Here is a 23,957-nt window from a genome sequence, read left to right as displayed (position 1 = left end):
ACTAAAACAACAAAATTAGCCAGGTGTGGTGGCAGGCCCCTTGTAATCCCAGCTACTTGAGAGGCTGAGGCAGAAGAATCACTTGAACCCAGGAGGTGAAGGTTACAGCGAGCCGAGATTGCACCACTGTACCACAGGCTGGGCAACAGTGACTCCGTCTCAAAAAAAAAAAAAAACCTGATATACCAGAAACTGTGCTAGGTTACAATTAAAGCACATCCTAGACTTTATCATAATATGACTTCTCTTCCGACATACATTTGCTAGAGTAGTAGCTGTCAAACACTGGTCTCAGCACACTTTACACTCCTCGTATTTTTTTTTTTCCGAGATGGCGTTTCACTCTTGTTGACCACGCTGCAGTGTAATGGCATCATCTTGGCTCACCACAGCCTCTGCCTCCCCTGCCTCCCGGGTTCAAGTAATTCTCCTGCCTCATCCTCCGGAGTAGCTGGGATTACAGACATGCACCACCATGACCAGCTAATTTTGTATTTTCAGTAGAGATGAGGTTCTCCATGTTGCTCAAGCTGTTTCAAAGTCCCGATGACCTCAGGTAACCTGCCCACCTTGGCCTCCCAAAATGTTAGCATTACAGGTGTAAGCCACCGCACCTGGCCTACACTCTTAAAAATTAAAGACCTCGGCTGGATGTGGTGGCTTACGCCTGTAATCCCAGTACGTTGGGAGGCCAAGGTGGGTGGATCACGAGGTCAGGATTCGAGACCAGCTTGGCCAACATTGTGAAACCCCATCTCTACTAAAAATTAAAAAACTAACAGCTGGGCGCAGTGACTCACACCTGTAATCCCAGCACTTCGGGAGGCCAAGGCGGGCGGATCACGAGGTCAGGAGATCGAGACCATCTAGGCTAACACAGTAAAACCCCATCTCTACTAAAAATACAAAAAATTAGCCAGGCATGGTGGCATGCACCTATAGTCCCAGCTACTCAGGAGGCTGAGGCAAGAAAATGCATAAAGCCAGGAGGCAGGGGTTGCAGTGAGCTGAGATTGCCCCACTGCACTCCAGCCTGGGTGAGAGCGTGAGACTCCGTCTCAAAAAAAAATTAAATTTAATTAAAAAAAAAAACGCAGGGCACGGTGGCTCACACCTGTAATCCCAACACTTTGGAAGGCTGAGGCAGGTGGATCACCTGAGGTCAGGAGTTCAAGACCAGCCTGACCAACATGGTGAAACCCAATCTCTACTACATACAAAATATTAGCTGGGGGTGGTGGTGCACGCCAGTAGTCCCAGCTACTTGGGAGGCTGAGGCAGGAGAATCGCCTGAACCCAGGAGGCAGAGGTTGCGGTGAGCTGAGATTGTGCCACTGCACTCCAGCCTGGGCAACAAGAGCAAAAACCTGTCTCAAAAAAAAAAAAAAAAATTAGCCAGGCGTGGTGGTGTGTGCCTGTAATCCCAGCTACTGGGGAGGCTGAGGCAGGAGAATTGCCTGAACCCGGGAGGCGAAGGTTGCAGTGAGCAGAGATCACGCCATGGCACTCCAGCCTGGGCAACAGAGTAGACTCTGTCTTGGCGAAAGAAAAAAAAAAAAAAAAAACTGAAGACCTCAAAGAGCTTTTCTATGTGTGTTACCTACCATTTTAGAGACACAAAATATTAATTCCTTTAAAAGTAAATCTTATGCATGTATACATCATTTAAGAAAAAATTAATTTCCAAAACAAAGAATAATATAATAACGGCTTTTAATGATTTTGCAACTCTCTTTAATGTGCAGCTTAAGAAAAGAAAGCTGGATTTTCATATGTGCTTCTGTACTGAATCTGGTACGTTTTGAATGTAATTAGAAAAGAGTCCTTTAATAGACTTTTCAGGTAATTCTGGACATTTTTTGTTGATACTATGCCAAAATTGACAGACAAGCGGTTGTCTCCTAAAGGCTAACTGCAATGTGGAATCTTAATTTGTACCAATGAACTTTTCATATTCTTATATTAAAATCCACTGTTCTACTTTACTTTTTTTTTGAGACGGAGTCTAGCTCTGTCACCCAGGCTGGAGTGCAGTGGCACAATCTCAGCTCACTGCAACCTCCGCCTCCCAGGTTTAAGCGATTCCACTGCCTCAGCCTCCACAGTAACAGGGATTACAGGCACCAAACACCACACCCAGCTAATTTTTGTACTTTTAGTAGAGACGGGGTTTCACTGTGAACTCTTGACCACGTGATCTGCCTGCCTCGGCCTCCCAAAGTGCTGGGATTACAAGTGTGAGCCACTGCACCCAGCCCACTTTGCATTTTTTTTTTTGGAGACGGAGTCTCCGCCCATGCTGGAGTGCAGTGGCATGATCTTGGCTCACTGCAAGCTCTGCCTCCTGGGTTCACACCATTCCCCTGCCTCAGTCTCCCGAGTAGCGAGTAGCTGGGACTACAGGCGCCCGCCACCACGCCCTGCTAATTTTTTGTATTTTTAGTAGAGACGGGGTTTCACTGTGTTAGCCAGGATGGTCTCAATCTCCTGACCTCGTGATCCGCCCGCCTTGGCCTCCCAAAGTGCTGGGATTACAGGCGTGAGGCACCACACCCGGCCTACTTTGCATTTTTAATGGATCTTTTAACCAGGCATAATTTTTCTGTCATGCACTGGCCATTTGGAAAATAGTTTTCACTGACTTCCACAAATCTTCCAAATGTTGACATCATTTCATCATACATCAAAAATCCTGTCAGAAATGTCTATATCAGAAGACTGTTGGCCAGGCAAAAAAGGCACATAATGAATGAATATTACTATGAAACATGTTCTGACTTCACAGTCCCCTTCAAAGTATCTTGGGGATCCCTAGGGGGCTCTAGACATCACCTGTGCTGGAACCTCTGTTATTTACCAAAAACTTAAAGAGTAAAATTCTGTTCCTCTTTCACCAAGCACATGCCCACACACAAAGAAAAACAAAAGCTATACTTACGTGTCTACACATTTAAATATAACACTAAACTTCAGGTTTTGCATCTGTAAAATGAGATTTTTAAAAGTCTGGTTTAAGTATTTTTCCTATTATTCTGAATAACTAAGAAAAGGCCACATTATTTTTATGGAAGGTGTGAGCTGCTGAAGTAGTTCTTAAGTCCTCTTCTGTCACAGAATACAGATGAAAGGTAAACACAAAATAAAGGTCCTTAATGAAGTCCTGAGCAAACTAAGAAGTGACAGTATCAAATATTAAGGAAAGCCCCTTTTAGAACTTCTAAATTTGTAAGGAGGAACTTGACACACTTTGCAACGTATAAAACACAGTAGTAAAAATCTCCACAATTTGGATGGGTTTAAGTATTCTATTTTACAAATGAAGTAAAGTTTCAGCTGTTTCTTTCCCCAACGCACAACCTTAATTTCTTTTTATCTTAAACACCAGGAATCAAACAATCTTAACCATCTGAAAATGGCATTGAATAACCTATAAGGTATTAGCATTTAGGACCATTTCAGAAAACAAATGCACGTTACATGTGGGAAAATGAACACTACATAAAAAGGCAAATGATATCCGCGCAGAAAAGAACTGAAGTCCCCATCACTGGAAGAAGATTCCACACTTTCCTGCAAGATTTCCATATCGCTTCAATTGCAGGTGCCAAAGTTTAGTCTAAAAATGACCTAAGGACTTGGTGAAAACCCAGTAGTATATAATTCATTCTAATCCATTTAACAGGGGTTTGCTGAGCATCTACTACACAGGCAAAGCTATAAGGGACAAAAGCTTACGAAACCATAGTCAGCCCCAGATCCATTGTGATAAGGACTGACTCTGATCTCAGCATCTTCAGCCTTCAACTGACCTGTGTGGTCCAGATTTTTAATCCACAGAAAGTGAGCCATTAACATCTCAAAGCAAAAACGCTGCAAGTTTTGATAAACGTGAAATGTATTAGAACGAAAAGTACATTACTGAGCAATGACAGGCCGAGCACAGTCACTCATGCGTGTAATCCCAGCACTTTGTGAGGCCATGGTGGGCAGATCACTTGAGCTCAGGAGTTTGAGACCACCCTGGGCAACATGGCGAAATTCCATCTCTACTAAAATTACAAAAATTAGCTGGGCATTAAAATGTAGCACACGACTGTAGTCCTAGCTACTCAGGAGGCTGAGGCAGGAGGACCGCTTGAGCCTGGGAGGTGGAGGTTGCAGTGAGCCGAGAAAGCACCACTGCACTCCAGCCTAGGCAACAGAGACAGACCTTGCTTTAAAAACAAAAAAGAACAACAAAAACATGAGCTGAGGCCAGGAGTGGTGGCTCACAACTATAATCCCAGCACTTTGGGAGGCCAAGGTAGGTGGATCACCCGAGGTCAGGAGTTCAAGACCACCCTAGCCAATATGGTGAAACCCCATCTCTACTAAAACTGCAAAAATTAGTTGGGCATGGTGGTGGGCACCTGTAATCCCAGCTACTCAGGAGGCTGAGGCAGGAGAATCGCTTGAACCCGGGAGGCGGAGGCTGCAATGAGCCAAGATCATGCAACTGCACTCCAGCCTGGGAAACAGTAAGAGTTTGTCTCAAAAAAAAGAAAAAAGAGCTGAAATAAAAATACATACACCAGCTGGGCATGGTGGCTCACACCTGTAATCCCAGCACTTTGGGAGGCCGAGGCGGGCGGCAGATCACGAGGTCAGGAGATTGAGACCATCCTGGCTAACACAGTGAAACCCCATCTCTACTAAAAATACAAAAAATTAGCCAGGTGTGGTGGCGGGCGCCTGTGGTCCCAGCCACTCAGGAAGCTGAGGCAGGAGAATGGCATGAACCCGGGAGGCGGAGCTTGCAGTGAGCCGAGATCGCGCCACTGCACTCCAGCCTGGGCGACACAGCAAGACTCCATCTCAAAAAAAAAAAAAGAAAAAAACACATAAAATAAAAATTTTAAAAAACAGGCGTGGTGGCTCACCCTGTAATCCCAGCACTTTGGGAGGCCAAGGTAGCCAGATCACTTGAGGCCAGGAGTTCAAGGACAGGACAAGACCCCATTTCTACAAAAAATATATGTGTGTGTATGTGTGTGTGTGTATATATATATATATATATATGCACCACAGAATAGAGGTGAAAGGTAAAAATAAACGTATATATAGAGGTATACATAGAAGCATAAACATATATAAATGCATATATAACTTTTAAAAATAAATTTAAGGCTGGGCATGGTGGTTCACGTCTGTAATGCTAGCATTTTGGGAGGTTGAGGTGGGCAGACCACGAGGTCAGGAGTTCGAGACCAACATGCTGAAACCCTGTATCTACTAAAAATACAAAAATTTGGTGGGTGTGGTAGTGCGTGCCTGAATCCCAGCTACTCAGGAGGCTGAGGTAGGAGAATCGCTTGAATCCAAGGGGTGAAGGTTATAGTCAGCCAACAGCATGCCATTGCACTCCAGCCTGGGCGACAGAGCAAGTTACTCCGTCAAAAAAAAAAAAAAAAAACGGAAAAGAAAAAAGAAAGAAAATATAATTCAGGTAATTAAATACATAAAACTTTGAAAGGAAACAGCATGCTGCCATTTTATCCTGACAAAAGCTTCCATAAATCAGGCACTTTTACAGGACTTATGTTATTCTTTAAATTAACAGGGTAACGCCGGGCGCGGTGGCTCAAGCCTGTAATCCCAGCACTTTGGGAGGCCGAGACGGGTGGATCACGAGGTCAGGAGATCGAGACCATCCTGGCGAACACAGTGAAACCCCGTCTCTACTAAAAAATACAAAAAAAATTAGCCGGGCATAGTGGTGGGCGCCTGTAGTCCCAGCTACTCAGGAGGCTGAGCCAGGAGAATGGCGTGAACCTGGGAGGCGGAGCTCGCAGTGAGCTGAGATCTGGCCACTGCACTCCAGCCTGGGCGACAGAGCGAGACTCTGTCTCAAAAAAAAATAAAATAAAATAAAAATAAAAAATAAATTAACAGGGTAAATACAATTCTGACACCTTAAGAAAAGATGCAGTGCCAGAGGTACCAGAACACTAATTAAAACCTACTAGGTCTTTTTTATTTTTGTTTGCGAATCTTATATTCATAAGCAGGATTAACAGACATTACTAGGCTGTTGTTTTAATTCTATTTTTCACACAACAAATATGACTACTAGTAAAACTGGTGTTAATCACAGTTGAAAAGTAGTATCCTCTCAACCTTCACCTCTATTTTTTTCTATCAATAATAACAAAGTTACCAGAGTTTACTTTCCTAATCTGAAGCATTACAGTCAAGCATTAATACTTCTTAAGCTACTACTTAAGGCCACGAATGCTATTGCCTAGAGAGAATATGATTATTAATTTCCACACTAAGAGCCCTTATATTCAGAAAGCCACCATTGCTTTTTAATACCAGTATTTGCAGTCCAGGTTTTCTCCAAGTATAAACACATGCAAAAATCTATGACTCTAATACCTATTAAAATTTAATTTTTTTTTTTTTTTTTTTTTTTTTTGAGATGGAGTCTCGCTCTGTCACCCAGGCTGGAGTGCAGTGGCCGGATCTCAGCTCACTGCAAGCTCCGCCTCCCGGGTTTACGCCATTCTCCTGCCTCAGCCTCCCGAGTAGCTGGGACTACAGGCGCCCGCCACCTCACCCGGCTAGTTTTTTGTAATTATAGTAGAGACAGGGTTTCACCGTGTTAGCCAGGATGGTCTCGATCTCCTGACCTCGTGATCCGCCCGTGTCGGCCTCCCAAAGTGCTGGGATTACAGGCTTGAGCCACCGCGCCCAGCCAAAATTTAAATTTAAATAATAAGATGCCATCAGAACTTCATCAGAGCTGACAAAACGGAGCTTGCAGTGAGCTGAGATCCGGCCACTGCACTCCAGCCCCGGCGACAGAGTGAGACTCCGTCTCAAAAAAAAAAAAAAAAAAAAAAAAAAAAGAAATAAAACTGCCAGAAATGGCAGACTAAAACCATCATGTTTTATCCAATTCATTCAAGTGAGTAATATGCCTAATTTAAAAGCACACAAGTCACAAACTAATTTCTGATTCTATTAAAAATAGAATTCCAAATTCTCATTAAGCAAATAAAAAGATACATATGTCCATTAAAATAATCCAGTTCAGGCCAGGCGAAGTGGCTGACGCCTGTAATCCCAGCACTTTGGGAGGCCGAGGCAGGTGGGTCACCTGATGTCAGGAGTTCGAGACCAACCTGGAGCCTGGCCAACATGGTGAAACCCCATCTCTACTGAAAAATACAAAAAAAAAAAAAAAGTTAGCCAGGCGTGTTGGCAGGTGCCTGTAATCCCAGCTACTGGGGAGGCTGAGGCAGGAGAATTGCTTGAACTGGGGAGGCGGAGGTTGCAGTGAGCCGAGATTGTGCCACTGCACTCCAGCCTAGGCTACAAGTGCAAGGCTCCATATCAAAAAAACAAACAACAACAAAAAAAACCAAACATATAGATTTGAAAACATACAATTTATGAAAATGAAATGAAATTACAGTCTTTATGAACCACAAATACAGTCTTTCTGATATATCATGGTTTATATGTTACATATAAAACTCGTAGCTAAATCTCAAACAAGGGAAACGTCACATTAATTACTCCAAGAGAGAGAACTGGTTACTAACTACTCTAATGCAAGAGCTCGTGGATAAAAAAGATGAAAGCAAGCGAGTGTTCACGACGGCATGACAGACAACACAGGTATATTCACATATATGGCATTTGATAATCACAGAAAGCACTTTAGCTACCTTTCTTCACTGCCTAGAGAAATGAGCAGCAATCAAGACATTCAAAGGTCTACCTCCTTTCCTTCTTCCAACCATAAAACCAATCTAACTCAAAAGAAAGGTATTTTAAATCTTTATAGATAAAAATGAATAGAGTGACAAAATACACGATTTGTTTTCTCTTTATTCATTATCACGATGGTGGCTGCCGAAAATTAAATGAGTCAGGTTTGTAAAGTTAATAGATGCTAATAATGTCATATTGCGATACAAAGATGAGTGCTTTTATCCTCAGTTCCCTTGATAATTGTGTTATTAAACACATGTTGTGTTCAATGTTTTAGTGTGCTTAAATTAAGTACACTTAAGAGCAACATTAATATCAGTCACCAGGATAAAGGGCTAAAACTCCTGTCAAAACTACTACACATACTGAAAATTCTTTTCCCTCCTGTTTTCATCTATTTGAATATAATTTGTAATAAAAATCCATGGCCAGGCACAATGGTTCACACCTGTAATCCCAACACTTTGGAAGGCCAAGGCAAGAGGATCACTTGAACTCAGGAGTTCAAGATCAGCCTGGGCAACATGGCAAAATCCTGTCTCTACAAAAATATAGAAAAATTAGCAGGGCATGGTGGCGTGTGACTATAGTTCCAGCTACTCAGGGGGATGAGGCAGGAGGACTGCTTTGCACCCAGGAGGTCAAGGCTTTAGTGAACCATGATGGTACCACTGCGCTCCAGTGTGGGCAAAAGAGAAACTGTCTCATCAAAAAAAAAAAAAAGGCTGGGTGCGGTGGCTCACACCTACAATCCCAGCACTTTAAAAGGCCGAGGCCGGTGGATTACCTGAGGCCAGGAATTCAAGACCACCCTGACCAACATGGAGAAACCAGTTTCTACTAAAAATACAAAATTAGCTGGGCATGGTGGCACATGCCTGTAATCCCAGCTACCGGAGAGGCTGAGGCAGGAGAATCGCTTGAACCCGGGCAGAGGTTGCGGTGAGCCGAGATTATACCATTGCACTCCAGCCTGGGCACCAAAAGCAAAACTTTGTCTCAAAAAAAAAAAAAAAAAAAAGCAAAAAAAAAAAAGTTGACCGGGTGCGGTGGCTCAGCCTGTAATCACAGCACTTTGGGAGGCCGAGGTGGGCGGATCATCTGAGGTTGGGAGTTTGAGACCAGCCTGACCAACATGGAGAAACTCTGTTTCTATTAAAAATACAAAATTAGCAGGGCATGGTGGCACATGCCTGTAATCCCAGCTACTCGGTAGGCTGAGGCAGGAGAATCGCTTGAACCCAGGAGGCGGAGGTTGTGGTGAGCCGAGATTATGCCATTGCACTCCAACCTGGGCAACAAGAGCAAAACTCCATCTCAAAAAAAAAAAAGCCACCTCAAACTGTCCGAGATTCCCCTCACAGGATTATGTACTTGTAGGCTCTCCTAGTTTGAATTTTTTTTTTTTTTTTTTTGAGACAGAGTCTCAGTCTATCACCAGGTTGAAGCATAGTGATGCGATCTCGGCTCCCTGCAACCTCCACCTCCTGGGTTCAAACAATTCTCCTGCCTCAAGCCTCCTGAGTAGCTTTGATTACGGGCACCTGCCACCACACCCAACTAATTTTTGTATTTTTAGTAGAGATGGGGCGTCACCATGTTGGCCAGGCTGGTCTCAAACTCCTGACCTCAGGTGATCCATCTGCCTTGGCCTCCCAAAGAGCTGCAATTACAGGCGTGAGCCACCACGCCCGGCCTCTAGTTTGAATTAATGATCTGATCAAGTACAATTCACAGCTGTAAGAACGAAAGGCCATATAAAAGTGACTGTTTTTATTTTTTTATTTTTAGAGACAGGGTGTCACTATAGTGCTCAGGTGGGAGAATGCAGTGGCTATTCAGAGGCACAATCATTGTACACTACAGCCTTGGACTCAAGCAATCCTCCTGCTTCAGCCATCCCAGTAGCTGGGACTACAGGAGTGAGCCACTGCAACCAGTGAAAGTGAGCATTTGTTACCCAGTTTCTTTTGGGATAAAATTAAAAGAGTTATGTAGTTCCAAGCTTTGCTGCCAAGGAGAATCACTAATTTATTTACAGGTTTAGATTCAAAGAATAGCAAAAGGGTAGTAAACATCCAGCAGTAAGACCATGAAAACATTATATCCAACTATATTACACTTGGGTGATCTCTTATTGATATGACTCTAACCAATCAACCTTCTACATACAAATGCTGCGATGGAAATGCCCAACCAAATTTTGAATTTTTAAATTAATCAACTTTCCAGAAATTGTCTATACAATATAATCATCAAATTGAAAAGCAAAATCCAGGCCGGGCATGGTGGCTCAGGCCTCTAATCCCAGCACTTTGGGAGGCAAAGGGGGGTGGATCACGAGGTCAGGAGTTTGAGACCAGTCTCGCCGACACGGTGAAACCCCGTCTCTACTAAAGACACAAAAAAATTAGCCAGGTATGGTGGCGTGTGCCTGCAATCCCAGCTACTCGGGAGGCTGAGGCAGGAGAATCGCTTGAACCCAGGAGGCGGAGACTGCAGTGAGCTGAAATCAAGCCACTGCATTCTAGCCTGGGTGGCAATGTAAGACTCTGCCTCAAAAAAACAAAAAAAAAAAAAAGAAAGAAAAGCAAAATCTAGATCACCAAAGTTATACTGGCACCCTTTGGATAAAACAACTAAATTTACTTTTTGCTAGGCTAAGTGGCAGCCCAACTGCTTCTGAGGTAACACGAACCAGGCATGTATTCCATATCTAGTTTTCTATTTATATTATATCAACCAAGATTTCATAATCCAAAAAACCTTGAAAAGTGTACATGATAAAAACTTGATATATGAAAAAAAGTGCCTAATATTAAAAAGAAAATGCATAATTCACAACATTAGCAACATGATTTTGTATGCAGGGAGTATCTCCCACCTTCACACATAATGCTTCCCTAAAAATGGTTTAAAAGTTAGAAACCAGGAGATTGAACCAAAGACAAAGATTCCATTCCCAATTAATTGATATCCTAAATATGGATCCTCCAAGTGCTACCACTGACAGACCCGCCAACCATGCCTGTCTTCCAGAGAATGACAAAGTCCAGCCAAACCTCTCCCTCCACAAGGGCTACCTAGTCCTCCCTGACTTCTCTGCAGGAACAGGTCAGAAGATCAGCAGCAACTATTCACACTGCCTACCTAACGTCCTAGATACCTACACAGCAGGGAGAGGCAAAAAGGATCCTTCTTCCCTCATAAGCATATGGCTGCCATGTGGGGCTTCCCTGGGCCCTTGAGGATTTGGGTTCTACTGGGCATGGGCAGATACCCCCACGAGCACCAGCCTATAAACAACCAGACACCTTCCCCAAGCATCTGGTGAGGTACACAGAAGAAATTACAATAACCATAGTACCTGGGCCCCAAAAAACTTAATTCTTCTCAAATGTGATACCCAATTGAGAACCACCAATACAACAACAGCCTCGACAGACTACTGTGTTTTCAAAAGTTTCTACAATGCACTTGAATCACACTTCGGCAATTAGAAAATAACAAACTGGAATCTTTTTTTTTGAGACGGAGTCACACTCTGTTGCCCAGGCTGAAGTACAACGGCACGATCTCAGCTCACTGCAACCTCTGCCTCCCAGGTTCAAGCAATTCTCCTGCCTCAGTCTCCTGAGCAGCTGGGACTACAGGCGCCCACCACCACGCCCAGCTAATTTTTTGTATTTTAGTAGAGACAGGGTTTCACGTTGCCCAGGCTGGTCTCGAACTCCTGAGCTCAAGCAATCAGCCCGCCTCAGCCTCCCAAAGTGCTAGGATTACAGGCATGAGCCACTGCACCTAGCCAACACACTGGAATTTATATGCTCAGGGCACCATTCCTGTGTCTGAATACCAAAACAGTCTACTCACCAAACATACTATCATTGCTCCAAACTAAAAACAGGTACAAGCCAGATGACCTTTTTGTTAGCCAAACTAAAAGTTCCAGCTGTCAGTAATATTAATTTTTTTGAGACAGGGTCTCACTCTGTTGTCCAGGCTGGAGTGCAGTGGCATAATCATGGCCCGCTGCACACTCAATCTCCTGAGCTCAAGCACTCCTCCTAAAGTGGTGAGATTACAGGCATGGGCCACTGAACCCACATTTAATTTTTTTTTTTTTAGCAACACACAAGTAAACATCCATAAGATAAATTGTTTATAATTTATCAGAAAGAATGTAATAACAACTATTACAAATCAATGTCTAATTTTACTATGGTAGTGTCCAATAACCTATCAAATAACTCTGAAGATGCCACAAAAAACTTTAAGCACCATTTCATTAAAAATTAACTTAAGGCCAGGCACAGTGGCTCACACCTGTAATCCTTGCACTTTGGGAGGCCCAAGGCAGCCAGATCACTTGAGCCCAGGAGTTGGAGACTAGCCTGGCCAACATGGCACGACCCCATCTCTACGAAAAATACAAAAATAAGCCAGGTGTGGTGACACACGCCTATAGTCCCAGCTACTTGGGAGGTTGAAGCAGGATGATTGAGTTCAGAATCCGAAAGTTCGAGGCCGCAGTGAGCTGTTATCACACCACTGCATTCCAGCATAGGTGACAGTGTGAGACCCTATTTCAAAAAAATAAATAAATCTTCAAAAAACTCCAGGTTGGGCACGATGGCTCACGCCTGTAATCCCAACACTTTGGGAGGCCGAGGCGGGGGGATCACCTCTCTATTAAAAATAAAAAATTAGCCAGGCGTGGTGGCACATGCATGTAATCCCAGCTACTCAGGAGGCTGAGGCAGGAGAATCACTTGAACCTGGGAGGCAGAGGTTGCAGTGAGTTGAGATCATGCCATTGCACTCCAGCCTGGGTAAAAAGAGTAAAACTCCGTCTCACACACACACAAAAAAATTCCAGGAAAGCATGATATCAAAGGATACCCTAACTCTTACAGTCTGTTTCCCCTTCTGTCACTGAGTTGCTGCTATTAGTTCATTTCACGTAAGTTTATTCCATGTGAAAATTGAAGGTATTATTTAGACTTTAACAGAGTGCTCCAGAAATATTTATCAACTGCTATAAACTTCACTAGAAATGCTAAAGAAATGTTTTAAAAAAATCTTATCAATACTTTACAAAGAGAAGAATATCATCAACAAAAAGTGTGCTAGAGTCCTACAAGCAAATATAAAAATAAAATAGTTGTTTGTGACTATGATCCTAAAGTGTAATATGGTTTTTGTTTTTTTGAGATGGAGTCTTGCTCTGTCCCCCGGGCTGGAGTGCAGTTGCACAATCTCGGGTCACTGCAACCTCCGCCTCCCAGGTTCAAGCAACTGTCCTGCCTCAGCCTCCCGAGTATGTGGGATTACAGGCGTGCACCACCACACCCAGCTAGTTTTTGTATTTTCAGTAGAGATTGGGTTTCGCCATATTGGCCAGGTTGGTCTTGAACTCTTGACAGGTGATCTGCCCACCTCAGCCTCCCAAGGTGCAAGGATTACAGGCCTGAGCCACCACGCTGGGTCAGATTCCTAAAGTGTAATTACAAAGGGCCACAAAACATTTTTTTTTTTGAGACAGGGCCTTGTCCTGTCACCCAGGCTGCAGTGTAGTGGCATGATCTCAACTCACCACAACCTCTGCCTCCTGGGCTCAAGTGATCCTTCTGCCTCAGCCCCCAGAGTAGCTGGGATTACAGGTGCATACCACCATACCTGGTTAATTTTTTATCTTTTTTGGTAGAAATAGGCTTTTGCCATGTTGCTCAGGCTAACAGAAATATTTCACAGTAAAAATTTAATTCACTAATTTCAAATGGGGGTGGTGAGAGAAGAGCAGCCGTGACCAAATTCAGCTAAAAATCAATGCTTTAGGCCAGGTGTCGGGAGGCAGAAGTTGCAGTGAGTTGAAATCACACCACTGCACTCTACTCTAGCCTGGGCAACAGAGCCAGACTCCATTAAAAAAAAAAAAAAAAAAAAAACAGATTGGCCAGGTGTCGTGGTTCACACCTGTAATCCCAGCACTTTGGGAGGCAGAGGCGGGCGGATTACCTGAGGTCAAGAGTTCAAGACCAACCTGGCCAACATGGCAAAACCCTGTCTCTAATGAAAAATATAAAAATTAGCCGGGTGTGGTGGCAGGCCCCTGTAATCCCAGCTACTCAGGAGGCTGAGGCAGGAGAATTGCTGGAACTCAGGAGGCAGAGGTTGCAGAGAGCCAAGATCGTGCCACTGCACTCTAGTCTGGGCAATAAAGCGAGACTGACTCTGTCTTTAAAAATAAAAAAAGGAGGCCGGGCGCGGTGGCTCAAGCCTGTAATCCCAGCACTTTGGGAGGCCGAGACGGGCGGATCCACGAGGTCAGGAGATCGAGACCATCCTGGCTAACACAGTGAAACCCCGTCTCTACTAAAAACTACAAAAAACTAGCCGGGCGAGGTAGCGGCGCCTGTAGTCCCAGCTACCCGGGAGGCTGAGGCAGGAGAATGGCGTGAACCCGGGAGGCGGAGCTTGCAGTGAGCTGAGATCCGGCCAGAGCACTCCAGCCCGGGTGACAGAGCAAGACTCCGTCTCAAAAAAAAATAAAAATAAATAAATAAATAAAAAAAGGAAGATAAAGTGTTTAAATCATTATTCAAGCGAAAGGTATCACAATCATTGTGGTAAGATAAAATCCGTTTTATTGATTAAAAAATTAACAAAATTCATATACTATAAAATAAGGTTAATAATTTTTTTAAAAATCGGTGCTTTAAGAGCATGTAATTTAACATGATTCCTTAAAAATACACAAGTGAGGCCAGGTGCTGTGGCTCACGCCTGTAATCCCAGAAGTTTGGGAGGCCAAGGCGGGTGGATCATGAGGTCAGAAGATGGAGACCATCCTGGCTAACATGGTGAAACTCCGTAGCTACTAAAAAAATACAAAAAATTAGCCGGGCTTGGTGGCAGGTGCCTGTAGTCCCAGCTACTCGTGAGGCTGAGGCAAGAGAATGGCGTGAACCCAGGAGGCGGAGCTTGCAGTGAGCTGAGATCGCGCCACTGCACTCCAGTCTGGGCGACAAAACAAGACTCCATCACAAAAAAAAAAACCCAAAAAACACTCAAGTGAAACAACAGTTGTCACAATTTTACTGGGGTTGAAATATGGATCATCATCAGTAAACATTCAACTCAAACTACCTGTTAAACATGGCTGGGCACAGCAACTTACATCTGTAATCCCAGCACTTTGGGAGGCTGAGGCCAGAGGATCACTTAAGCCCAGGAATTTGAGACCAGCCTGGCCAACAGTAAGACCTCCTCTCTACAAAAAAAAATAAACTAGCCAGGCAAGTGGCCAAGGCTGCAGTGAGCTGAGATCACACCATGAAATCCTGGGCAATAGAGTGAAATCCTATCTCAAAACACACACGCACACGCACACACATGCAAACCCTACCACAAGATCTATCTAGCTTAGCCAAGAGAAAAAAAAGCTCATGTCCACACAATGTTCATAGCAACTTTACTTGCAATAGCCCAAAACTGGAAATAACCCAAATGCCACCGAGCATAAGAGGTGAATGCATAAACAAATTGTGGTATATCCATACAATAGAATACTACTCAGCAATTTAAAAAAAAATGAACTAAATAACATGGGTGAATCTCAGAATAAGTGAAAGAACTCACACAAAAAGAGTACATACTAAATGAGTCCACTTATATATGCAATTCTAGAAAATGTAAAATAATCTACAGTGACAGAAATGAGATCAATGGTTGGAGGGGAGGGAGAGAAAGATTACAAAGGGGCACAAGAAACTTTGGGGGATGATAAATATGTCTCCTATCTTGATAAGGATAAGCTTCATGGGTGATACATAACATTAAAACTTATCAAACATATCACTTTAAATATGTACAGTTAACTGTATGTCAATTATACCTCAATAAACAAAAGGAAAAAGAATCCAAGATGCCAAAACTAATTCTACAGCTCCTGTTAGTCAGATGTATCTGCTCACAAATATATTTAACCTATCGACTTGCAGTATGCACTCTGAGAATACAAAAGTATGCCTAAATTGAGGATCACCATTATCAGAAAAATCAAAGTTTAAACAAAGAGGAAATTAGAATTCATCTTTAATCACTATGCCAGGCTATTTCGGTGCCAAAACGATACCAACTAAAACACAACAAAACAAAACAAGAGCCCGCTGAGTGTAGGGCTCTGATATATATATATTTTTTTTTGAGACGGTCTCGCTCTGTGGCCCAGGCTGGAGTGCAGTGGCCGGATCTCAGCTCACTGCAAGCTCCGCCTCCCGGGTTCACGCCATTCTCCTGCCTCAGCCTCCCAAGTAGCTGGGACTACAGGCGCCCGCCACCTCGCCCGGCTAGTTTTTTGTATTTTTTAGTAGAGACGGGGTTTCACCATGTTAGCCAGGATGGTCTTGATCTCCTGACCTCGTGATCCGCCCGTCTCGGCCTCCCAAAGTGCTGGGATTACAGGCTTGAGCCACCGCGCCCGGCCGAGATTTTTAATTAAATATTTTAATTCAAATGTTTACCTTCTTTGATCTAGAATTCCATTTCGTGAAAACAGAAATAACCCAAAGAAAAGCCTATGTACGAAGATGTTAATTTCAATCTTATTCATCAGAGAAAAATGGCAAAGAATTATATCGATGGCACAGTCATGGGATGGCATATTACATGAGCTATTCTTTTTTTTTTTTGAGATGGAGTTTTGCTCTTGTTGCCCAGGCTGGAGTGCAATGGCATGATCTCATCTCACCGCAGCCTCCGCCTTCCAGGTTCAAACGAATTGATTCTCCTGCCTCAACCTCCCGAGTAGCTGGGATTAGAGGCATGTGCCACCACGCCCGAATAATTTTGTATTTTTTAGTAGAGACGGGGTTTCTCCATGTTAGTCAGGCTAGTCTCAAATTCCCGACCTCAGGTGATCTGCCTGCCTGGGCCTCCCAAAGTGCTGGAAGTACAGGCATGAGCTACCGCGCCCAGCCTAGTCATTTTTTTTTTTTTTTTTTGAGACTGAGTCTGACTCTGTGGCCCAGGCTGGAGTGCAGTGGCGTGATCTAGGCTCACTGCAAGCTCCGCCTCCCGTGTTCACTCCATTCTCCTGCCTCAGCCTCCTGAGTATCTGGGACTACAGGTGCCTACCATACCATGCTGGGCTAATTTTTTTTTTTTTTTGTGCATTTTTTAATAGAGATGGGGTTTCACTATTTTAGCCAGGATGGTCTCGATCTCCTGACCTTGTGATCTGCCTGCCTCGGCCTCTCAAAGTGCTGGAATTACAGGCATAAGCCACCACACTCGGCCCCTAGTCATTATTTTTAACTGGAAAAAACAATTGCAAAAATATTAAGCAAAAACAGGGCAGACGCAGACAGTATGATCAACAGGTTGAAAACAATATATCCTGGGGAGAATAAAAGACATAGGAAAAAAGTCATAAGGTTAACATTTAAGGCTAATAGTTCTTAAACAGTGGTCCTGGACCAGGAGCATCATCTGGGAACTTCTTAGACCCCAACCTAGACCCAATGAATTAGAAAACTCCAGGAATGGGATGCAGTAACCTGTTTTAACAAACTCTCCAGGTGATTATTAAAGTTTGAGAACTACTGTTTAAAGGGTAGGATTACAGGTGACTAGTTTTCCTTCTTGTAACCCTATGTTTTCCTCAATTATCTTCTTACTTTTGAAATCCAACTAAGTTCTTTTAAGTATTTTACTAACAGGTACACTCCGTAGGTCTACAGGTAAAAAGTTGTTACATTGCAAACATTATAACGTAATGTATAGGTCTGGATTACATGCCTAAAAATCCAATGATTCTTGGAACCATCAAATCTGTTAAGGCTGAAAAGAATACCAAATTTTAAATATATCTATAAAATGCAGGTCAAAGGGCTAAGAAAATTGCAACACTAAAAAACCCAACAAATCTAGGTTGTTCTAACACACATACACAAATACAGGAGGGACTTTTATGGGTCACATCTGCAGAATATTTTTTTTTCCCAAAAAGCTGAATTTTTATGCTTGCGTGTAATTTACTAGAACTGCACTGCAGGAATCAGGTTCTGAAGCTGTGAATGCTTACTCATGTAGGTTCCTGCCTAACCAAAATAAGTACCAATATGTTATATTTGTCACCAAAATCTAGGCAGGGAAGACAAATTCAGAACACTGAGAGTTGCCAAATCTTTAACTTTTAGCTTGAAGACCATAAAGCTGTGCCAACTTACATCTCATCATCTCACTAAAACAGAGGCCACAGGAAATAAAGAGGCAAACCACAGGTTCCCAATTGACACTGGAACTAGTTAAAAGATTACGGAATTATCTACACTCTGAACACAAATTAAAGAGTAACAAAGACTACTAACTTAAGGATAGAATAACTACTGATTAACAGCAAAATGCCAAAGTTAAGTCAAAGACAAATGGCTACATATTTTAATATTTTAGTTTTGTAATTTTTTTAAACAGGTGTACAGATCCCCATATACATCCTAGCACACAAAATTTTTAATCTTTCTATTCCTTGAAAAGTCCACTCTAAGAGTAAATGCAAGTTAACTCAGAAAGGCACTACACACACCAATGACCTAACCACAGCCTGTCCTTTCTAACTAAAAAAAGTTTTAACTAATTGCATAAGGACCATGATCACCCATGCTGAATTTTTCACTACTAAACTCCCAGCACCATGCTGGCACAAAGTAGGTACCCAAACATATGAGGATTTTTTTTTTTTTTTTTAGCTAAGAGTCTTGTTCTGTCGTCCAGGCTGGAGTGCAGTGGTGCAATTTCGGCTCACCACAACCTCCGCCTCCTGGGTTCAAGTGAGTCTCGTGACTCAGCCTCCCAAGTAGCTGGGACTACAAGCCCGCACCATCACACCTGGCTGATTTTTTATATTTTTGGTACAAGTACATACAGGGTTTCGCTGTGTTGGCCAGGCTTGTCTTGAACTCCTGACCTTAGCTGATCTACCTGCCTTGGCCTCCCAAAGTGCTGGGATTACAGGCATGAGCCACCGTGCCAGCTTTTTTTTTTAATTGAGAGAGTCTTGCTCTGTTGCCCAGGCATGAGTGCAGTGGCATGATCTTAGCTCACTGGACCCTCAAACTCCTACACTTAGGTGATCCTCCTGCCTCAGCCTCCCAAAATGCTGGGATTACAGGTGTGAGCCATCACACTCGGCAACATCTGAGGTTTTGAATTTGTTACAGAAAGCCTCTGAAACCCTAAAGCAGACACCAGCGATTCTGTAAAATTAACTCAGGCTGCCAATGGATTTAGTGTAAGACACTGTCCCTTTCTATCACTCTTGATGCTTTAAGGGAAGCTGACATTTCTGCCATACTTTGGAATCCCTGTAAATGAGTCAGTTAAGTGCATTTAAAGTGGCATGCCCTGGGCCAGGTGCACTGGGCTCACACCTGTAATTCCAGCACTCTGGGAGGCCAAGGCAGGAGGAAGATTTGAGGCCAGGAGTTGGGAGGCCAGCCTGGCAACCTAGTCAGACCTCAGTCTCTACAAAATTAAAAATAAATAAAGGGGTGTTTCCTACTTTATTACTGCACTCCCTCTGAAAAGAAGAATCATTGAAAACTCTTGGGGGTGTTACAAAATTGTACATATGGTGTATGCTGGTCCCCATTATTATCTACTTTTCCGATTTAGCCTTAATTTTTCTAAACGTTTCTTGTACTCTAACAGGTCAGGTTTTCCTCTCCTCTTTTTACCCCTCGAAAACACACTTGTTCCTGTAACACCACTCAGAGGGCCTCCCCAGCCCCCACCTCTTTTGTATATAAACACACTCTCTTGTCACACACTCCATCAGCTGTTTGGTAGCTCCTCCCCTCCTCCTTTTCCGGGTAGTAACAGGGCAGCCAATGAGCGCTGAGGAGCGGTGCCTGCGGCCTTTTGCCTGCATACGCTTTTCCAAAACAAGCAGCTCTAGCCTTCAGCAGGGGCCACTGGTTCACAGATGAAAGGATCACCAGGGCTGTGCAACAGGGTGAGACGAGTAACCCCCACCAACAAGGAAACCCGTGTAATCTGAGCTGTTTGTTCCTCCACCAGGGAGAACTTAAACCGATATTCCTTTAGGGTAAATCACGCTTTAAGGTCACCAGAGCCCCAGCTCTCAGACAATCTAAATAATCAGCTGGTTGGAGGTGGAAACCTCAAAGGTTGCCAGGCTCTGGGCAGCACAGATCACCCATCTACCTGACTTTGCAAACAAATGGCTGCACTATTCGAGACCATTCCATAGGATCTGAGCTAACTGCAAGGTTTTTTCATTGGGACACATTCCTAAAGGATCCAAAAGTCATGTAAATCAGTTTCTAGGCTCCTGGGGAGGTTTGCACAACCCTGAGCAAAGGATCAGAAGAGAAACAATGAATGAGTCAGAGTTTCAGAACATAATCACCCAGCAGATTATTAAGTGCATTGGTGCAAAACACTCACTCCCTGCATAACTTGGGAGTCAGCTCTCCTCCTACCAACCCGTCACAAAAGAAATATCACTGACTCCAAACAACAACCAGAGACTGTGTCTCCAAAAGAACCAAGCGAGGTGGTGGAAGGCAGCGGCCAATTAGTTACACATCCTCTTCTCTCCCTACCCCCACACTGCTACTTTCCTACTATATAGGTTCCCTGCCAGGCTGTAAATTGTGGTGGTATAATTACGCTAGGAGACATCCAAAAATGGGCTGAAACAGGAGACTGCAAGGAAACCAGCTATCACTCCCCACACCAAAGAAATCATCAAGGGGCACTGGGGGGCAAGAAGTGCATTCCTTCAGACCTTTTCTTCCTACTTCCTCTCCACCATCTTTCTCAACCCCCAGCCTTTTCACACAACTGTACTCATTTTAGTAGAGAGGGTTGGGGAATTTTTCCTTAAATTTTCTGCTAAATATACCTTACTCAAAAATTGTTGGCTCCATTTGGGCCTACTGATCTGTGAATTCAACAGAGAAAGGAGGACACAAAATCTCTCACCTACACAACACACACAAAAGGAAATCCGAAACATTTTAACTTCCAAACTCCGTTATACCAGAAAATAAACACGAAACAAAGATAACCTCTGGCTTTTAAATCTTGAAACTGTTATCCTCCTATCTCAGATCTACAATTTTAAAGCGCCTCTGCTTTCTTTTGTCAGAAAGGAAGGAAGGTGGGGAAAGAACAGAAGGCCAATGCATCTTTGCCTTTCTTCATCTTCTACTAAAAATAAGCTATGAAATAAGCCACTTAGGGGGAGAAAAAAAAAGACACCCTGCTGTTCTTTGTCTGTTTTCCTCTCCCTCTCCACCCCCCACACCCCGACTCCTAAATGCGGTAATCATTCTAGATGCCACAACTACTAAATGAACAAAAGGCACTGTATGGAAAAGGCATCAGGTCAAGTTAGGCCCCCCTCTTTATCCTCAATCTTTTAAAAATATGTCTATGTACATAATTTGAGACTCTGACAACGATCACAAACAGCTGGAATTCTATCTCCCCACTCCATCCCAATTAAACATTAGGTAGAAATTCGCATTAGGTGTGACAGTAACTCTCAATTCAAGATAAAAATAAATCAGATTCCGCCACCATGTCATTTCCTAGTTTCTAAACAAAAATAAAACCTGAAACTGCTTTGTCTAAAATGTACACACAGTCAGTTACAAGTTTTCCTGCAGCCTTATGAAAAGCCAACATTACTGGTATCATTCACACATTTACAAAACAATCACAGCCACAAACAGCTCATAAGGAGTTGATTTCACTTGTGCCTGAATATATATTAGGTACACTACACTTTATTAGTTGCTCCGCTCTAATCTCCCACCCCCAAAAAATTCTAAACTCCAAACCACAAACTTAGAAGTCTATCTACTGCTCCTAATTTCTAGCCAAGTTTTCCCTGAGCAAGGAGAAAAACACCTTATTTCTGAAAAGATTTTTTTAAAAAAATATCTTGCCCAGACAACTTCCCTCCCATCCCCCATTGCCAAACCATATGCAAAAACTACTTTTTTAAAACTTCAGCAAATTCCCTAACTGAATTTTTTGACAATAATCACTGACCTCTACAAAGAGGTAAAACAATCAAAAACAGCAACAAATAAAAGGAAGAAAAAAGGAATTCACCTGAAGAATTTAGCCAAACAACTTGAGTTATATAAACAAAACCCTGCAACAGGGGGAAACGGTGGGGGGATGGGGAGAAGGGAGAGAAACAGGAGACAGGACTTTTAAACTGTGTTCCACACTACCACCCCCTAAGCCCCCACTTTCCCCCCTCCCCAAGGACTAACTGTTCAGAACTCTGGGCTCCCCCCACCCTCTAAATTACCCTTCAAAAAACAAATTCTTGATTTGTCACAGGAACCTTCGCGAATTTCTCTAGCTGGTCCTTAAATAATCAGTCTGGACTTCAACCAAAACCACTGCCTGAAGGGCTCTTATCAGTTACGGCTTTCCCACTGCAGCCTCCAGAGTGCATAAAGTTGGGGGGAGGGGGCAAAAAATAAAGGGTGTCACTTGGCGACATCAGGGCAAGTATTCCCCCAAGAACCTGACCCTCACAGAGGAAGTTTTGCCCAAGTGGCCAGTCCAGGGACTATTTTGTCCAGGAGCTCCTCTTTCCCCGGCTGTCATACCCACAACATGGAGGGTGGCTTGCTGGAGGGCCTAGGGGTCTTCATCACATACAACTATGGGTGGGACAGGCTTTGTCAGTGGAAAGGAAAACAGTAGGGTTCTCCCGGGGACCAGAAAGCTTAACAGGAGGGACTGATTGAAAACACACAGAGCTCTTTCTTAGAAGAGGGGGCCATGAGCAGGCGACTCTCTTCCTAATATAGAAAGGAATTAGGGATAAAAGAGGTCGCTTGAATGACCCCAGTTCAAGCAGCATTGTGGTTGGAGGAAATGGGGGCATCTCAAGAAAGGGAGAAAGGCTTCCCTCTCGGGAATTTCTGCCTTGAGTCCCTAAATCCAGAGCGAGCAAACAGGAGAGAGAAACCCTGAAGATGGGCTCGGTGGTAGAGAGTGAGGCGACTGGTCCTGCAAAAAGAAATAAGGTCGTCTGGGAGTCCAAACGTCGCGGAGGAAAGTCACGGGCTGTGGGGATACAGGAAGAGCGAGTAGCAACGCGTATTTCGGGGTGCTGCGGGAAAAAGGCGAGCTGAAAAGGCTCTCGGCCCCTGGGAGGTGCCAAGGAGCCGCCGTAGGCACTGGGGGAGGAGGGGAGTCTCGGACAGTGGCCTGGAGTGCCCCCAGGGCCTTTGCAGTGGTTTCGGGGGTGCCCTGGGCATCCCCACACCGCCCCCCACACACATCCCGAATTCCCCTCCACGAAGGATACAGCTTGACCACGTCCGTGTCCATCCGCCTCTTGCCCGGACTGGGAGATGACATGGTGTCGCCGCCGACTCCCCGCCGCCGCCTCTCTCCCTTCCTCGGCCCGTCTGTCACGGGCCCCGGGCCCCGGCTCTGAGGAGCCCGCGGCCGCGCCGGCTCCTCGGTGGAGGTGGCAACACCCCCGCGGTCCCGGCGGTCCCGTCGGTCCCGTCAGCCGCCGCCGCCGCCCCCCGCACGGGGGAACACCGGGCACTGTCCGGCTGGGTGGGGGTGGGGACCCCGCGGCGCCCGGCTCGGGCAGCCCCTCTCTGGCTGTGGTTCCTCCGCGGCCCGGCCCCGGCGCTCCTCTGCGCCGCGCGACGCTCCCTCCTGCCTGCTCTGGCTCGCTCGCCTGTTCCCCACTCACCCTCTGACCAGCTCCTAGCAGCCTCCACTACAAGCAGGACGACTCCTGCTCAATCGGCCTCCCTACCCCAGCCTCGCTCTGGGCGCCGTGACGTCACAGAGGTGACGTCATCGGAGGGGGCGGGCCTGGACGCCGAGAGGGGTGGGGCGCCGCTGCGCCGTGGGCTTTCCCGGTGGATTCTGGGAGTTGTAGTTCCTCTTTCTCCGGCTGTCTCACACCCTCTGTCCCCTCCCCCAACTTCCCCACCTACTTCATCGCTCAACTGCCAATGTCGTTATCATCATCCTAAACGATAATAGTAAATAATGGCAATATTATTAAATGCGTGGATTTTAGGGTAATGAACCTCCACACACACTCTGTTTAACAAGCTGTTAATTTCTTTGATTTGGAGGAGGCCAAGGTAGCAATTACTCAGGCACCA

At 44.5% G+C, this 23,957-nt stretch overlaps 1 protein-coding gene across 2 annotated transcripts in view; it reads right to left on the bottom strand.

Annotated features, from left to right (window-relative positions):
* The window catches only part of UBE2H (ubiquitin conjugating enzyme E2 H), a 122,990-nt gene extending 99,382 nt beyond the window's left edge, over positions 1-23,608 (bottom strand). Inside the window, exons 1-2 of one of the 2 annotated variants that reach the window (XM_010378776.2) lie at positions 22,118-22,628; positions 21,913-21,955 (exon numbers count right to left, since the gene is read on the bottom strand). Coding sequence is in view for 1 of the 2 variants with exons in the window: in XM_010378773.2 (XP_010377075.1) it covers positions 23,132-23,184 (53 nt within the window). In the remaining variant the exon portion in view is untranslated. Of the gene's footprint in view, positions 1-21,912; positions 21,956-22,117; positions 22,629-23,131 lie in introns of those variants that run through there. The other variant, XM_010378773.2, reaches the window with a different exon arrangement.
* Positions 23,609-23,957: the final 349 nt, after the last annotated feature.

The sequence above is a fragment of the Rhinopithecus roxellana genome, chromosome 6 (genome assembly GCF_007565055.1).
Source record: "Rhinopithecus roxellana isolate Shanxi Qingling chromosome 6, ASM756505v1, whole genome shotgun sequence".
NCBI lineage: Eukaryota > Metazoa > Chordata > Mammalia > Primates > Cercopithecidae > Rhinopithecus > Rhinopithecus roxellana.
Note: the sequence above shows the minus strand (reverse complement) of the source record. Positions and strands in the feature narration are given on the sequence as shown.